Source organism: Egretta garzetta, unplaced genomic scaffold (assembly GCF_000687185.1).
Source record: "Egretta garzetta isolate BGI_Z169 unplaced genomic scaffold, ASM68718v1 scaffold220, whole genome shotgun sequence".
NCBI lineage: Eukaryota > Metazoa > Chordata > Aves > Pelecaniformes > Ardeidae > Egretta > Egretta garzetta.
This window is the reverse complement of record NW_009258414.1, coordinates 857,753-876,121: the sequence shown is the minus strand read 5'-3', so window position 1 is coordinate 876,121 and position 18,369 is coordinate 857,753. Positions and strand designations below refer to the sequence as shown.

Here is an 18,369-nt window from a genome sequence, read left to right as displayed (position 1 = left end):
ACATTCCAATAGGAGACATGAATTGAAATTTTACAGGGATGATTTGCTGTTTTAAAAAAATAAATAAATTTAAAAGCTTCATTTGTGAATAAGAATCAGAACCTGTAAATCTGAAAACATGTCAGGCATACTCTAGTAAACACCTAAGCTTGTGTCATGTTTCAAGTATGAAACATATATTTAGTGCTTGGAAATGTGAACATCATGATGTTTAGAATGCAAAAATAAGCATTTGCGTTTGGTTGTTCATAATGCCAGGGCTCTTCGCTGCTAGGAAGTTCAGAAACTGGATTTCTGAAGGTGCAACCAAATCAGTTTACTGGACTGGAGAAGAGCTGAAATGGATGTTGTTTTGTAAAGCTTCATTGGAAGTGGAAATTACAGCTAATGTGTCAGTAGGAACTTACTGTTCTTTTAGTATTTTCTACTATAGAATAAAGTTAAGCCTCAAAGGACACCCTCACACTGATAATTAACCTACAGGAGCTACAGTAAAATGTGACGTTTTTGGGGGGGAGAAACGTGTGTAGCTGTTTTGCTTTGTTCTGTCTGTAGTGTGTAAAGTCAATGGTATGTGTGCTGAGGAGTCTGGCCTTAATTTTATTTTATGAAATACGTTTGGGATTGTTGCTTGATTGGGTCATGGGTTCTGGTTTTACTTCTGGAATGTCACTCAAAATAAAACAAAACTGTGGGGGTGGCAGAGGGAGAATGACCATGGTTATACTTTGGTTAGAGACGGTGGTGGTAGAAAACTTGTCCTATTTTTTTAATCAAATAGTAAATCCCAAATCTGTTCGGTTTTACTCATCCCAGTTATTTTTCAATTCGTTGCCTGTAACTACCATGCAACTGTAACAAGAGTTTAGTTTAAACAAGGCATGGAGGTGTTCCCCATTCTTTTGCTCTGAATCTCTGGGATTTTACATACCTCAGTGCCTATGTGGGCAGACACCTCATGTGTTACACCTCATTCGGGACGGTCACCACTGCAGTGAGATTCCTGCCTAAATGGTGACTACTGCTGCCTTATGTCTTTGTGTTTCCTCATTTCTGCTCTGTTTTTTCTCAAGTGTTAGTGTTCTGAGGCAAGGATGGGGTATCTTTTTGTTGTTGTTGTTGTTTGGTTTGTGTTGCAAAGACCCAGCATAAGCAGCCCTTGTCATGGGCTGGGACCCCAAAATGCTGCCATGATACACTGAAGAAGTGCTTATCCATTTATTTTATAGCAGTTTGTTAAATAGATGGAAACCCAATGCAAATATTTTTTTCTATTTCCATATTTTTGAAGGAACTTAAGTAAAGGTAGATTCATAACTAACATCAAGTTCTATATTTTTGCACTTTTGTTGACTGCCTCAGTTTAGTATAGACTTATGGAAATAATCTTCTTGCCTTTTCTCTTTTTTTCCCCTTTTTTCCTTTAGAATTGCCAAAATGCTTTGGAATTCTTAAACGATTCAAAAACTGAAGTCTCTGAGGATACAAAATCATAAGAACACAAGAAGCAGCAAGGAGGATTCAGTGCCAATGCAGCAACAAAAAAGACAGCCAGAGTTAGTGGAAGGAAATCTTCCTGTTTTTGTTTTTCCTACAGAACTTATATTTTATGCAGATGACCAGTCAACACACAAGCAGGTGTTGACTCTATATAACCCCTATGAGTTTGCCTTAAAATTCAAAGGTGGGTTTCTTAGGTTAAGTTTATTTAAGGGTTAGTTGGTGATCTTGAACAGTCCGATTATAATTCATGTAATAAATCATATTTGTGACAAAACCAAACTTGTGTCTGCACGTATATCTGTTGATGAAGTTGGTGAGGTATTGATTCATGATTTGTTACCGCTACTGTCCTTTTTGTTGCAGTTCTTTGTACAACTCCAAATAAATATGCGGTGGTTGATGCTACTGGTGCAGTGAAGCCTCAGTGCTGTGTTGATATGTAAGTAAAAGTTGTTTGGGTTTTTTTTTTCTAATGTATGACACTTGATTACCTTAATTTCTTTTATTATTTAAGATGTTGTAAATGACAGCATGCATAGTATAAACTAAGTTGGATAAAGATACAATATTTTCCTAATCTCTTATATTCTTGTGGCCCTCTGGTCTTTGCTATTCTTTCACCCTAGGGCAGAGATATTACAATATTGGAGATATTTCCTTCTTTAATTTAGTCTTTAGGCATAAATAAGATGCTAGTAAATGCATCCTGTAAGTATAGTTTGTAAACCAGCAGTGAGAGTAATATGAGCCTCCTCTGAGTGCTTTTTTGTTATTTCTAACAAGAAAAGCAAGACCCCCGCAGTTGGGTTTCTTTGTGAGAAGCATTTGTTTGCAGATGGGCAAAATGAAAGTGTATGCAGTTCTGCTGAGCACGCTTTCCTGGGCCATGTTTAATAAAGGTGCTTTTGCCTACCTCTCACCCCGACCGCCTCTCTTGTTCTCAGATCTCACTGTCTCCCCTTTACTTGTTTCTCTTGTCAGGTCCCAACCCAATAACAGAGAAAAGACGAAGGCCGGTTAAGTGTATAGGGTCTGTAGGCTGCTATAATTCAAAGTAGAGTAGATACATAAGCTAAAATAGCCCAATTTTTCTCATCTTCCATTTGCCACATTATTTCTGTGCTGATGTACAGATACAGCTGAAGAAAGCATGCAGTGCCTGAAGAGCAGACTGCGCTTTCTGAGTAGAAATTTGCAAACTGTAAAACACCCTCTGGAGTCTCTGGCTAACAAATGGCCATACATAAAACACCCTGCTATTGAACGATCCGTCTTTTGTCAGAGAAGTGATACTGTGCTTAGGGAATGGCTCTTTCCTGTAGACTGTTTTCCTTAGGTGTAATTTGGAAAATTCCAAGGACTTGCCAAATAGAAAGGAAGTTTAAAACAGGGAACTTAAATTTTCAGTGGGCAGGGGCAACAATCCTAAAAATGGAGCAAAACAGGTCAGAATATACCAGTGTTATCAGTGAGCTATTCCAGTCTTTAGCAGGCATTTACACAAGCTTGATTACATTTGGTTCATCTTAAACAAATGTCTCTTATTAAATAAAGGAAAATAAGACCATATGCATGTTTCCAAGGCAATTTTTTTGTGCAGCGAAACCCACATCCCATTCCAATGGTTGCTGTCTAAGTGTTTACTGCTAGGCTATGAGCAGTACTATGCAAGTATGGCCATTTGCCAGATAAACAGATATTCTACAGAGCTTCCAATTATGCAATGGTCTCTAAAAAGAAACAGGAGAATGTATCTGTTTATAAGGGTCTGCAGAAAACATCTCTTTGCTTGGCAGCAGACGCATGTTCTCATAGCACAGTGTTATGTAAAGATTCTGTTTAGGTTGGTAGTACCATGGTGCTAAGAGTAGAAACAAAAATCTAAAAGGAAGAGTTAAAGGAAGAAAGAAGAGTTGAATCTGCTGTTCTGATATGCTGCGAGTTGTATGACTTAGGATTGTCGGGGAGGAAAAAGCCTTTTGTTTTAGTGAAGGCAGTTGCCCAGCCAACACTCAGCTTGCTGGAAGCCTGTCATAAGCACACTCTTTTGCCTCTAAAGTGACATAAAATTATGTACGTTCCTGCAGCCTTCTTGCCTGGGGGATGACTTAGTCTCTGTTTCCTTGTTGAATCATCCATTCAAACTAGATACCAGTTACAAGCACTGGCTATGTGTTAATGATTGTAGATATCTTGATGTGATATAGTTCCTTTAAATGAGGACCGAAACACAAAAATCTGTTTCTTGCAGCAGTTTAATGTATACATTATCACAACGATAGGTTTCTTGAAGCAATTTTAAGACTACTATCCTGTATTACTAAGGGCAGAATCATTTTTTTCCCCTTAGGAGATGGCAACCTGCCTGGAGCCAAATCACTTATATGTAGGTATTTTTTCAGATTAGCTATTGTTATCTTAGAAATTTAGAATAGCCTTTCACAAAAAAAGTTTTCCACTTTGGAAAAATAAATTCATTCTGTATTAACCCTAAGAGCTGATACGACTTTAAAACCTAGATGTTAAAGCTTTTTAATGCTAGATACGTATTTTCATAATGAATCATAAATTCAGAGAGAGGAGGCAGTTGAGCAGAGCTCTGCTCAGAGGTCTGTATTGCCTTTGATCAGTGCTATTTTAAAACTGTGCCTTTTGTACGTCCCACATACAATTTTTCCCCATAAAATGCCGTAAAACCAGAAGGAATGCAACAACAATCACCCTGTCTTACTGTTGAAGCCTTCTTGGACAACATATTCAAAACAGTAGAGCCACAGAGTGCTTGCTGCACAGCAAGAAGGCTTACTAAGAAAATAACTGACTCTGTAGCTGTAATTCAGAGAGTATGCCTGCACCGCAGTCCGAGTTGTGATTGCAGCCTGTGTAGCTACACCTGGCCTAGCTCTTGGTGTAGTAGCTAGTGGAGTATCTGCAGCAACATGCGTTTCAGTGCTGGCCACGAGACATGCTGAAGGTAGCTAGATTGATGAGCGAAGCTCTGACAGCACAGAGCTCTACTATTGATACCCAGATTTACTCACCGAAAAGACGGGTGAGAAATGTTTATGTAGATACATGGTTGTCATTTTTACTGCACTGCTACATGCTCTTAATGGTGGGCTTCTGATTTTGAAAATATCTTTACAGCTAGCCGACTCTTCAATGTAGAGGGAATGAGTTTTGCTTCTGAGAAAGTATAACTGTAAAGCGCTCTGAGCCTGGTTTCCTCAAAAAAGTAGATTTTGCCATCATCTGTCCAAGTGTTTGGCAGTCTCACTTTTCTTCTTTCCTTCCCTGTCCACTCCAGTCCTCTCATACCTTTTAAAATCATTGGCCAGCATCAAACAACTTTGATAAAGGAGGAGGCATCTTTCAGATAATTGATGTTTCATGCAAATTGGCAGCTAGGCCTCAGATTGAGGCAAAGTTGTGCTTGAGATAAATAATTAACTGTTCTTTTTGGCCAGCCAGTTGGAGCAGATATATTTGAGAACCAGTGTGAACACAGAGAGAGAAGGCAAGATCAAATCTTCAAGAACATTGGGTGCTGGAGGAGGGAATGGGGATCTGTATTATTGCAGTGTATCTGTGTATGGGGAAAAGAGGGGGAACATTGGGATGTAGGGCGTAATTCCACAGCAGACATGCTTTTTATTAGTTCCTCTGTCTGAAAAGGTTGTTTTCCTCTGCAGTGTGATTCGTCACAGAGATGTTCGGGCTTCTTACTATGGTGTGATAGATAAATTCCGTCTACAAGTGTCTGAGCAGAGCCAGAGGAAAGCATTAGGAAAAAAGGAGATTATTGCCACTCTACTTCCATCTGCAAAGGAACAACAACAACAAAAGGAAGAGGAGGAGAAACGAATAAAGGAACACCTGTCTGAAAGTGTCTTTTTTGAGCAGACTTTGTGTCAACCAGGTAGCTGAAATTTTTTACCCCTCCTGTCTTCTGAATCAGTTATGAATAGCTCAAGTGCCTAGAAAGCTTAGACTAAAATAAATTTTTAAATAATTCTTTTTACTTACCTGTAAGACTGCTGTCTCTATCACTGGCAAATGATAGCACTCCAGAACCCAAACTATGGCTATTCTGCTTTTGCTGATTAATCAAGACCCTTTGCTGCCCCAGGTTTGCACGTTGTACCTTGGAGAATACATCCTCTGTCCCTCTGGTGCAGAAGTTCTGTTACAGCCAAGGGGAATTTATCTGCAAAAGGATGGTAGTTGCCTTTTCCCTTGGGCTCCTTCAGAACATATGCCCCTTCTGAGTTTGTTCCAAACCCTTAATCCTCCATTTTGTGATGAGCAGGAAATATTGCCAAAAACTCTTCTAAAGTGCTCCTTGTTCTGCGCCATCTCATTTGCCTGTCTCACAAGTACAGAAAAGCACAGTCGCTAGCTGAAAACCCTTTGCACGTTTCATATGTGAGGAAGTGAATCAACAGCCTTGGGCAAAACCTGGACTGAACAGTTAAGTTGAAGTGGAGGGGGAGATACAAAAAGTATCAAGTTTTACCAGAACTGAATCTAAACTGATTCTCGACTTGACAGTCAACCTTCTTGTTATTTTTACTGATTTATAGTATAATATTCGTCACTGTTTTATTTTGCATGACAAGAAAAAAAATCGATTCCAGAAAATAGATGAACCTGCTTGAGAGTATTCCTTTTGTTAAAACCAAGCTGTTTCACTATTTATTCATAGTTTGTTGGCTGGTGCAAAACACCTTTTACTAAAAAAACCCTCAAGATAGGTATTAGTAGCATGGTTAAAGCAAACCTACAAGATCTTTAGGCTCACAGAACAAAATGTTACTATGATAGTTGTTCCAGTACAGAGAGTTTGAACCATCCTGAACAATCCAATACTGGTCTTAATCCAAATGCTATTTCTCTGCTTAAAAACCTTGTTGACTACGTTATATTGCTTGCTTACAGAAAAAAAAAAAAACAAACCAGTAAACAAAGCAACTACACTCTTTGCATATAACCTGCAACCTAGAAATAACAGATTTATGGAACTAAAATAGGACACATACTGCTAGTCACTGAGGATAGAAAAACTTGATAAAAACATGGGCTAATTTCCAATGGGTCTTAAGAATTTGGTTAGAGGTATTCAACAAACATGTTAACAGCTCTTTCAAAGATTACACAGTGTGCCTTTGAGTAGGTTCCAGCTGGTAAACTGTAGCACAATAAAGAGTGTGAAGGATGGTTCATCTATAGTTTGCATTTCCTTGTTCTGATGATACTGGACGGTCAGAATGGTTCCCTCTCAGCTTTTAACGTAAGATTCAAATATACTAATTTGTGGCACAGTTAAACTGGTTCTGGCAGCCCTTGAATCCTCTAAAGAAAGGAGGAGAATGCATCTGGCCTGAGAACCTGTGCTCCTGCTGTAGCCAGGTTTTGTTCTGGAGGTGTAAGCAGAGTCATCTGCCTGCACAGCTCCTTTAGGTGCTCTTTCCTAATCGATTACTAATCACTGAAGGAACACATCAAGGAATGGAGTCAGGATGCATGGTGAAACCTCAAGTGCTGCTGAAACATCCAGCTGTCATGAGTGTGTATATATAGCTACTGGGCCTGGCAGGCTCCCTTCCTCCAGAAGGGAGGGGTTTGGGAAGTCATGTGAAAACAAGTTCCAGCATCAGAACAGGGAGCAGCCTTCTCCACTGCAAAATGCAAAAGATTCAGGAGGGTGGGTTTAAGCGTTGTTTTCCACCCCCTCCAAAGGGAAAAGAAAATCTCAGGGTATTTCAGCTCTGGCGTACCGCTAACATTTTTGAAGAATATTAAACAGTTCTATTGGGTAGCTATTCCTTACAATTGGTACCACCTTGTTTTTCAGAAAACAGAACTGCCTCGTCGGGACCTAGTTTACTAACAGTCTTCCTAGGAATAGTGTGTATTGCAGCACTAATGCTACCTACATTGGGGGAAATGGAATCCCTGGTGCCTCTCTACCTCCACTTAAGTGTGAATCAAAAGTTAGTAGCTGCTTATGTTTTAGGTAAGTATTTTGGATTTTGTTTTCTTGCAACTTCTGTGATTTGGGATACTTCTCCTGTGTTTGCCAGTAGCTTCAGGAAACGTGATGGAGACAAAGCACCACGTTACACTTTGGTTTGCATCTCTACTTACATTTTAACCTGCAGTCATAGTGATACCAGCATAAATTAGTTACTGCAAGTATTTTAGACGAGATTTTAGTTGATATTTGTTATATACAGGCCCCTACATGTTAATTTCACCTTTGTTTGATGACTGGCCAACTGGAGTCATCTACCAACAAAATTGAATGGAATATGCTGTTCCGTATTCTTACATTGAAACGGAGTTACTCCATTGCAGCACCTAGATCTCTTCTGTTATTTTATTTCTCTCTCCAACCCAGATGAGCTGGTTTGAAAAGTTCCATTCGCTACCTTGTTGATAAGCAGTTGAAATGTGTAGAAATACGTTGTTGTAAACCCCTCCTAAGAGACCACTACCATCCACAGTTCTTCCCGATTTGTAACTTGCTCCTGAATTAGCAAGTATGGATAAGTTGCACATTTCATTTGTTATGACTATTTTTCTATAACTATTTCAGATTTGAAGAACAGTCACTCTAAACTCAATTCTCCTGTCCCACTACCTGGCAGAAATGAGGATTTAAAGGAAACAAGCTAGGCAGCTTCAAACTGATAGCTAGAGGTGAGGTAGTGATGGGAAGAGATGCAAGTTCTTGATGGTTAATGCACACACTCAGTTGACTGACTGACTCGTGCAAGTCAGGCTGCTGAAATGGTCTGAAAACTCCCTCGTTGCTAACCAGAACCCTACGTCTTTGCCTGAGCCGATGGTGATATGTTTTCAGATCAGGACCTTGCAGGAATCCTTGCTTTGTTTTTATCTCTAAAATCAAAGTCATTTGAAAATGACTCCAGTGTCTGCTGGTGCCAGCTATGGTATTAAACCATTTCACTTCATACGTTTGCAACAACTTAGCTGTTTCTGGATTCACTGTGAAGTTCTTGCAAGCTTTGATTCCTTTGATAGCAGCGTTTCTAGTGTTCATGAAAAGATTCTTCTTCTCTACGCAACTCTTGCTCATCTAGAGAGTTGATTGCCCTTGAGAAGATGAAACCACTTTCTTCCACAACCAAGTACAACTGGATTGTGTAGCGTTTGATGGAAAAGGGAGGTCAATACCACATCAGCTGGGCTGTACGACATTTGAGGAGTATTTGCTTTGCAGAAATGAGTTAAACTCTTTGTTGCCTGGAAGTCCCTATACAGGCGGCATAGGCTGTCCTGTAGCACCTTCCAGAAGCCTCTGTTACTGCTCTGCAATGATTTAGATAATCCAAGCTAAGGCCTGCAGCAGTTCTGGTAGTCCTAATTGTCTAAGCTAATACAGACCTTAAGAAATAGCTGAACTATAATTCCTCTTTAATGGATAAATTGCTCATTTAATGGAAGGCAGCATTACAAGTCTGTTCTGTCGTGCTTCTATCTTTACAAAGTAAATAAGTTAAATCAGTATGCAGTGGCAGGACAGTAAAATAGTCTCAGAAGTTTCCTTATCTGTGGTGAGTTCTGTAGGCTGTAGCTAAGCTCTCTGCAGTGAAAGGCTGTTTTATATATATATATATATATATATATATATACACACACACATATATATACACACATATATACACCATATTAGCATCATCTGAGCCTGCAAGAAAGTCAGATTGCCCAAGAACTGATAAACTACTATTTTGATGTTACATCAGGTGGGAGTTGAAGGAGCCCTAATGTTTTTCCATGTGCCTCTCTGCCTTGTGCAATATAACTCACAGCTAAGAACTGGCAGATTTGTACTTATTCTGGTATCTGCACATAATCAAAGTGAACTCTTCAGTGTGGCATGAATAGGTTTATTAGCCCCACATTTCCTGCTTTCATCTGTTTTTAATTGTTTTTAACCTCTATCAGAGCAGTTCTTTTTTTTTTTTCTTTCCTCTCCCTCTTTAAAGGTCACAACAAAGAGTCTGTAGAGAGCTCCCAATGCAGACTGACAAGGAAGCTTAACATCTTTGTCTAAAACTACTCTTTGATCAGTTATTCTGCACAGAGCAGAAACAAAAATGTCTTGGGGCCTTCAGCTAATCTGCCTTACTGATGATTCAGCATTTGAATTGCACAGCCCATAAGCAGCCCCCGTGCAAACTGCTGGCCTGTGTGCTGGCGTTACGCTTACCCCAGTCAAAATCTCAATGTTAAGACTTTCTAGTAGCGAGATCAATAAATGTTTGGAGTATTTATAGCTTCTTCGAAGTTTAGTTGCTGGATATACTGCACTTCAGTGTCCTTGTTACGCAGATTTTGACTACATCAAAATTCAGAGTACTTCCAATATTTAAGTGAAGCGTTTATATAAATTCACTCTGGGTGTGTTTATGCACTTTTACGTTACTTTCTGGCCTGTGACAGGGTAAACTGTCTTTATTTTACATGTTTTATTCAGTGAAATTAAAGCATTTAGTTCTTAATTCTTCTCTTTCAGGTCTCATCACCATGGTTATTTTGAGAACATGAGCAATGAGTTAATAGGATGTCAAACACCTTACTGTATATTCACATCATGAATGTGGACTGCCTTTTACTCCCATTTGGCTCATTAAGATGCTAGCAAAACTGTTCAGTGATTTAAGATACCTTCAGAAGTGTAATATATTTTAACTATGTATAATAAACGAAAGACTCAAAGCACTTTTCGGTGCTTCTGTAACAGACAGCTATGAAATGTTCAGTGATACCTGTGAAAATAATTTGAAAAACTTTTATATTTACGCCTACTGTAAAAAATCCTTATTAAAGCAACGTTTGTTATTTTTAGTCTATGTTCACATCAGTGTGTGATCACTATAAAAGCGAACTGTCTTATGTAAAACCTTCATTTGGTTTGTGGTTGTACATGCTCAGGCTGGCGCCTAACACTTCTGTATACATACCAGAAGGACGGGAGTCATGACTAATCGTGGAAGAAAATGAAAAATTCCATCAGTGAAACTATGAAATAAACCATGGATTTTAGGAGAAGAAATAATTCTCAAATTCCTTACTTCGTTACAAATCTATCGTTGAGTGCTCGTTTTCTTACCTGGGGAAATAATTTCTGCAGCAGCCATTTTGTATCACAATTGTAGACAATAAAGCCAAGTTCTATAACCAGATCCTTTCATTTCGTAGGGATGCATGCCGTACATGAACCCAGTGGCATTAACAGAAGTGCAACTCGCGCTGCACACTAATAAAAAATTCCGCTTTTTTTTTTTTCTATTTGAGAGACCAAACTAAGTATAGCAACACAGACATTCCTCTACACCTTCCCCCCGCCCCCAGCTAGGAGGGGGATTTCTTTTGTATCAGCAACTCCTGTTCAAATTCCAGGTTTATATTCTAGGTGAACATTTATCTTGTTTCATATAACAACCGGCTCCCTTCATTTGATGTTTCATTGGTGAGATGTTAAGTTTAAAAATATTTCTACAGCATTTGATTCATACACACAAATCTTTATAAGAATTCTATATAATACGTTCTGATCGCTATAAAAAACATTTTTGAAATTAAACTCTCTTTCCCCCTGCATGTTATGGGTCACTTTTCTGTTTGTGCATGGAAATACAAAGAAACCATGCAGAAATTAGTGTTTTTTAAGAAAAGGAGAAAGGTTGAATTCAAGTTGTTAATCACTGTACATTTTTGCTTATACGTAACAGAACTAAATATAGGGCAATAAAAATGTTACTTTAGTTTGATTCCGAGAAGAACTGAGATTGTGTCATCTATGATACAGAAACAAACATTAACATTTGTAAAAAAAAAAAAGTTAACTGACTGGTTTGAGACCGGAGTGTCCCAGCCCCTGGGCTGCAGCCGCCGTGCTCGCCTCCAGTTGCCAACACCGAGCTCCTGCACGGGTTGTGGTGTTTGCCCGCCCCTGTAGAGCTGCACTCTTGTGCCTTCGCTGCTACTCTTTAGTACCTACGCTGTTAATTCTGGTCTTCATGAGGTGTTTTGGCTTGCCTCTTCTTGAGGAAGGGCGAGGGAATTGAACACAAGTTCGGGAGATAAAACTGCCACGTGGTACGTGAGCCTGGCTGTTTGCTATGACGATACCTACGTGGGCAAGAGTCGCAGGACTTCATGCAAAGACAATGTCTTAAAGGCCCAAGGTGATGAAGGAAAAAAAAACCCAAAAAACAACCAAACCTTTTTTTTTCCCCTCCATATCCTGGCTTTCAGTCGTGGGCCAGGATCATTGCTAGGCACTTGCAAGCAGCTCAGAAGAGAGGGAATCCCACCTCCAGGAGCTGAGTCGCTGCAGCCAAGCCTGGATGCCTTTGTCCAGCAGGACGGTGCGCACGCAAGACTCGGGAAGTGCAATTACAGGACAGCAGAGGCCCAGGCTGCCAGCGTTTGTTTTCAAGTAAAGAAAAAACACCTTGACCAAACAAAAAGTTACTGGCAACTAAAATCAGTATTGCATTGGACTGTTTCTTTTTCAAGGGCAAGTGAGGAGCAATACACTGATAAAAAAAGATAAAATGCACAGTGTAACTCAGCAGATGGGGAAAAAAACCTGGTGCTTGGGCAAAATACACGACAAACGTGAGTTTTGCCTTCTTTCTACTTCAGGGAGATTACAGCACGCTGTATAATCACAGGTTTAGTCCAGCATTGGGAAAACGACCTGGGAACAGTTTCAGTTCAGCGCTGTGAGGGGGAATGCAGCAACTCATGTTACAGCATGGTCACAGGGAGGCACCAGTAACATTTTACCAGGTGAAGACACAAGGTTTATACGGTATTTTCTGGGGGGTGTGTATATATAGAGATATATCTCTCGGTGTGTATGCATGCACACACCTCTAGTACTTAATAGGGTTATGGCAAACACTGAATGCCTTTGGAAGTAAGACCCAGGCCAGTGAACATGCCTCCTCTTAAAAACACCAGGAAAAACAGTTAAGCATTCACATCATTTCCCATTCCTGACTCTTAAGACAAACAAAGTAGTCATTTCCTTGAAATGGAAAAGTATTTTGAGCAGACAGTCAGGAGGGCTTTAAGATCATCCGGCAGAAACCATCATCTTGTTTACCCAGCACTTGCTATAGCATTGATATCTCAAACAAGCAATGCTGGCAGGCAGGAGCCGAGCGTGCTGCTGAGATCGCTTACGTTAGTGGCACTCCTAGGAGCTGTAGGCTTGGTACGTGATCTCCTGTAGGTGTCTGCACTTGTCTGGATCAGAAAATGCTTAGGCCTCCCTATTTTCTTTCAAGGTGCGACTCACAGAATGCTTAAAACTACAACAGACCCAATATAACTGTTTCAGAGCTCCAGGGATGGGGGGGCTTTCAGATCATCGGCTCGTTTCCCCAGGGATTGCAGCTGACAGAGCCCCCCATGCTGGAGAGCCGGCCAAGCACCTCGTGTGGAAACCACCCAGAACCAGATCCCGTCCCCACAAAGGGAAATGCTGAGCTACCGCTGACATTTCTCAAAACCCACCCCAGGAAGACAACGCGGGGAGCTATCGGATGGTAACCATCACCCCTCTTGTTTGAGCAGCTTAACGGCAGCGTCCTTGTTTGTCAATGTATGTTTATGATACCTGGCTTTCCTTGTAACAACTTTCCTTCTAAATGCCAGGCTCCATCACCCCTTTCCTTTGTCAGGAGCATGAATCTTGTACTTAAGACTTACACGCACTGGCAATCCATCCCACTGGTAGGGCAAGACTAGGGAAGGGAACTTGCCCGAGCCTGTAAACCAGATCCAGGAATACTTTGTTTACAGGAAAGAAAACTCTCAGATGCCGAGCGATCTATGGTTCATAGGGCCTGTGGGGATCCAGGGCAACCTCAAAATTCAGGGACCAAGCTGTATTGGAGGTCTCAAAAAAAAAACCCCATCCTGCCTGACCAAAGCAAAGGGAACAGACTGCAGTGCAAAGCACACCAGGCCGAGTAATCCTGGGGGGTGATCCTCCCACCTAGCTGAGTGCAGAGGTAGGGGCCGAGTGGCCGTAGAAAAACAGGATCTCTCCCGTGTCCCTGTGGAACAGGGCACTCGCCTCCTCACGGCTGTGCTGCGAAGGCACCGTCTCTCATTAGAGCCCAAGGAGAGACATCAGAAGTTAACGGTGCTGGTGGCGGAGTCCATCTTCCTCATATGCATAGCTTGCTGCCTGAGGAAATTAAATAAAGGCTGAGACCGCTGAAGGAGAGAAGTATGCTGTTGCCAGCAGCATAGCATTTGCTCAGTACTGCTCCACGTCAGCTGGTGGCGATTGGGAAACCATTGCTACATGGTCTAGCAAGAGCCATTTAAAGATAACGAATGTATAAATGAAAGGAGTCTAGAGAACCTGTGTATCCTCAAAAGTAAGTCCTGGAGGTATGAACACAGGCAGGAGACACTCAAGTGTAACAGCTAAGGGGATACACTCACTTTTTGGTCTATTTCTGTATTCTGTCGAACACAACCTTGCAGAAGCTCTCTGCTGTAAGCTAACTAGCTGTTTACTTTAGATAATGAACTGTAGCTAACGCCTATCAGCTCCTGAAAATCTGCGGAGCTCTATAACCACGCTGACAATATAACGTGGAATTACACACAGAGTAACGCACGCCAGTGTCCGCAACAGCTGAGACTCTGCAAAGGAATAATGTAAGCAAGAACACAACCATGATTATAGCAGCACTACCAAGGCCGTGGCTGATCTCCTCGGGGTGAGGGCAAGGGCTCATAGGCAGGCCCACCTGCGTAAGGGGCTCCCTGCGAGGCCTCTGCTGTGGAATGTAAATCCAGACACCGCAACTGCAGTCATCCTGATCCTAGCAGCACAAGAGGTACCAAGAAGGAACAAAGATGACTGATAAAATGCATACCAAGGGGAACAGAAGAACCAAGAGCCTGTCATGGAACTTAAATCCATGTTTACAGTTGGTTTGGGTTGGTTTTTTTTAAAGAGGAATTAACAATACAATTTACAATAACAAAATGCAGTTTACATTAACAACATGAGAGCCTTCTTTCCTAGGAACCTGCAGACCCTCTTGGTGGCTCGAGGCACAAACACCAAGGCATCAGAGGAGCGCATGCTTTGACAAACTAGAAACCACCATCAAGAGACAAATAAAACTCTGCAGTAAGGCTCTGGAATCCCCTGTTCCATCAACACCACCAATCCCATTAGCGCCTTTCCCTCAGGAATCTGCCAGGAACCTCCAAAATCAAAACCGACTGCTGAAGTGAACGCACTTGAAAGGATCTCGATTTATTTTTAGCAGGAAGTTTCTCGCAGCGATTTCAGTGCCACACAGCCCGATTTAAGCCGGCTTGAAAGACAGCACAGCACGCTATTTCTGTGCCACAAAACCCAACGCAATGGTATGCACGTCGTGGGTTTGACTGTTCCCTGCGCAAGGGGAAAAAATAATCGTCAGAACCACATTTCCAAAGATGGGTACCTGTGGCAAAACCTGCTCCCGCTTGAGCAGCTCTTCCTACTTAAGTTGACATCCAGAAAAACTCTAGACATTTACATGCCGTTATTAATCATGGAAGGAAGTCTGAAATAATGAGTATTTTCCAAGGCTCTTACAAAGCAAGTAAAAGAAGAAACTAAACTATCAGAAGAATTCTAAATTTAATAAATGCCAGATCTGTCTGAGGAATCTTCACGGGATTAGGGAAGTCTCACCAGTTCCTTGAGAGACGCTGGGGAACCAGGATGAAGGCATGGAGAGGCCGTGTTTGGTTACGGTTTAAATGCACTCAAGTCTTCCCCCCTCTGAAATTTCTGTTCCCAAGCTGGTTACTGAAAGTCAAACAAGGTTATTCTCCTTCAGTTGTTTATTTTTTTTTTCCCCCTCATCTCCCATGCTTCTACCACAAAACCCCAACAGGGGAAGCATCTCCCCCTTCCAGCACGTACGGGGGTCTGGGTCTTTCAGGTGCAGGGGAGCTGTCTGCTTGGAGTCCACTGCGACCAAGGAAAGGCCTCTCCTGACCGAGACCTCAGCCGGCCCTCGACTGGCCTCAAGTTTATCAAACAAGGATGCTCATGCCAAACAGAGAAGAGGGAAGACTCTGCTATTAACAGCTAAAACAAATGAACAAAAATCATCCAAGACATACCCTTAGGAAACAGACGCCAAATTAAAAAAATGTGAGGTGGCAATTTTTGCATCCAGTTACTGAAAAGGACTCTTGCAAGCCAAGCGCTTCTCTTCGGATCAGTAAGGTTTTAATTATTGTGCTGTAGCTGTAAACATTCGATTACATTTACAAATATTTTAACTTGGTGCTTCCAGGAGAAGAGGGATCAACTTAAACTCCATCTGCCAGTTGGTGATGAGAAAGGTTGCTTAACACAGGATATGGAGAGCTCGCACATTTTAATTACGACTCCTGAAGCTCTCTATTTTAAGTCAATGAGTTACAACTCCAACATATGCAAGAACACAACAGCATAAAGTGAACATTTCCGAAATGACTACTGCTAAGAAATGCACAAGCTGTTCCCAGGCTGGAAGCTGCTGATGGAGCTCCAGAGGTCACTCCTGCCTGTAGTCACTTGACTAGCAAATCATCTCACCACAGCCGGACTGGACACACAAATACAGCACTACTATTAGAACCAAAATACACATTGATAAATCCAAATAGCTCAGTCTCACCAATGCAAGACTTTGGAGGCCTGTTCTGTTTGTAGGGGTTGGCGATCATTTACACGCGTTTTCCGAAGTAAGGTGAAAAGAACGAATTTAGGATTAAGTTCCTGCACTAATCTCAGGAGGACTGTGGGCAGCTGCTCGGTCGAATATTCCGATCAGCTGGCTTGCTGACAAGACACAGAAGACCTTCCCAAGTTAATCTGGCTGATGCACAGGCTCATTTTTCCTGGCATTTGTACTTCTCTTCTAGCGTGAAGTATCTATTCCTCTGCTAAATGCAGTAACCACCAAAGCGCTCATTCCAAAAATACAGTCCCCCTGAGCACTGGCACGGTTATCAATGTTCCCTCAGCAACTATGTCATTCTGGAGAAGGCGGAAGGAAGAAAAACACCTATCAGTTGTCAAGGAAGACACGCTGGCCCAAGACCTGATTTAACTGCCAACAAATCCTACAGGATAAATTTTCAACCAGACCAATCAAGTGCCGATCACAAGGACCACTTTGGAAGGGTGCCATTCGAGAGGAGCGGCAGAATCCTGCAAAGAAACAGCTGTATGCCCTGGAAGGGTCGCAGAATAAAAAAAGTTTACATATAATAATATATACTTGTATATTATACTTTTTAATATAAATATATATATATGATCATAATGCTTCCAATATAACCTGAGACAAGAAAGCTGCCCATTTCTTCTTGGAGGAAGACAAAGGCATAGACACGTGCAACATAAACTCAGATCAGCTACGAAACGTCATACGCAATAGTCCTGTAACCACGACACTTAATCAAGCAGAGCTCCAGCGTTCATTGTTCGTGGGTAAATGGGGAATCAGTAAAACAGAGGTAATACTAACAGCACGAGCTACTGTGGGAGCACAGGGTTGATTACACACACTGTATAACACCCCAATTCCCTGAATCCAGATACGTGTTTTGCAGGATAATTTGGTTCCAAAGTTTAATCTTTCATTTCAGTTGGAAAAAAAATATACAGGTCTGCTGGCTTCAGGGCGCAAACCTGCAGCTTCTTGATGACATGGACAGGCAAGAAATTGAGATGCCTTTTTCCACAAGTTCAAAGTAATTTCTGTTTTGCAAAGGAGGGCAAGGAACGATGGCACATATGTAATTATTTCTCTCTCCTCCAACAGCATTAATTGCCCTGCTAAGGCAAACCACAAAGACTCCCCACTTCTTCCCAAGAGGTAAGAGCCTCAGTACTGCCCACCAGCCAGCAGTACCTTCTATCTTCTCAAGTACCTCACCCCGATTTTCTCTAGGAAAACGAGGAAGTAGGGACATGTTTAGCTATTGAAGTAGTTGAAAATGTTGGGTTTTATTCTTCAGTTTTCCTAGAGTTGCCACAGAACTTTAAGATAGCATTGCACTCAGGAAACGGAAAAGTCCGCTGCAGATTTTAAGGCCAACTTAAATGTAAACTAGACTGGGTGGAAGTGGGTTACAACAGATATTCTGATTTGAAAAGAAAAACATTTAATCACAGATGAAAACAAGAGTATGGTTACCTCCTAACAAAGCACAGAAACAGCAAAACACATTTGTTTTTCCATTTATTGGCACTTATTTGAAAAAAAAAAAAAGCATAAATATTCAATGGAAAAAGAGACAAGTTGACCCATACGCAACTATTAAACCCTGATGCATCTTTTAAAAAAAGACTGGAAGAGACACCAGGAGGTTCATTCTTAAGAAATATGTAAGAGTTTAAAAAAAAAAAAAAAAGAAAGAAAAAAAGTCTTGCCCTCACCACAAAAGAGTGAACACACAGCAACTCTTTGGCACATATTTGAAACTGCAAAATGAAATGCCGTATTAGCCAGAGAGCAAACCGACATGAAACACAAGCTTGTCCATCTGCCACAGGGATAAAGGGCAGTCTGAATTTAAAAAGGCATTGCAATCGTTGACTATTACAATAATTTAAAAGGAATGAAATCAGAAGTAAACCATGTCATATCTTACTTGAACCGAGTAAAACTATTAAATACATTCTATTTTCTTTCTACAATAAGGACATATGGAAACTGGTCATTGGTCCTCAGGTCACCAGGTCTTTGCACTCCAAATCATCCATTTCTGATTTTGATGGCTGCTGTCAATCAAAGCTTC

The 18,369-nt window shown here is 41.1% G+C and overlaps 1 protein-coding gene across 3 annotated transcripts; it reads left to right on the top strand.

The window, feature by feature from the left end:
* The first annotated feature begins 1,377 nt into the window (after window positions 1-1,377).
* MOSPD1 (motile sperm domain containing 1) lies at window positions 1,378-10,933 on the top strand. 3 transcript variants are annotated; one of them, XM_035898803.1, is made up of 5 exons: window positions 1,381-1,684; window positions 1,867-1,942; window positions 5,196-5,422; window positions 7,358-7,519; window positions 8,102-9,160. In XM_035898803.1, exons 1-5 carry the CDS (start codon window positions 1,531-1,533, stop codon window positions 8,179-8,181), a joined length of 699 nt encoding a protein of 232 aa, XP_035754696.1. In that variant the 5' UTR covers window positions 1,381-1,530; the 3' UTR covers window positions 8,182-9,160. The 3 variants fall into 3 exon arrangements, with proteins under 3 accessions (XP_035754692.1, XP_035754696.1, XP_009641497.1); XM_009643202.2 differs by lacking the exon at window positions 8,102-9,160 and adding an exon at window positions 10,046-10,933 and having other exon boundaries at window positions 1,387-1,684; XM_035898799.1 differs by having other exon boundaries at window positions 1,378-1,684; window positions 7,358-8,190.
* Window positions 10,934-18,369: the final 7,436 nt, after the last annotated feature.

Excerpts from the sequence above, each read along its gene's own strand:
- MOSPD1 (XM_035898799.1), top strand. The coding sequence starts at position 1,531 with ATGCAGCAACAAAAAAGACAGCCAGAGTTAGTGGAAGGAAATCTTCCT. Across the intron at positions 1,943-5,195 it reads CCTCAGTGCTGTGTTGATAT|TGTGATTCGTCACAGAGATG; the intron begins GTAAGTAAAAGT and ends TTTCCTCTGCAG. Across the intron at positions 5,423-7,357 it reads GCAGACTTTGTGTCAACCAG|AAAACAGAACTGCCTCGTCG; the intron begins GTAGCTGAAATT and ends CTTGTTTTTCAG.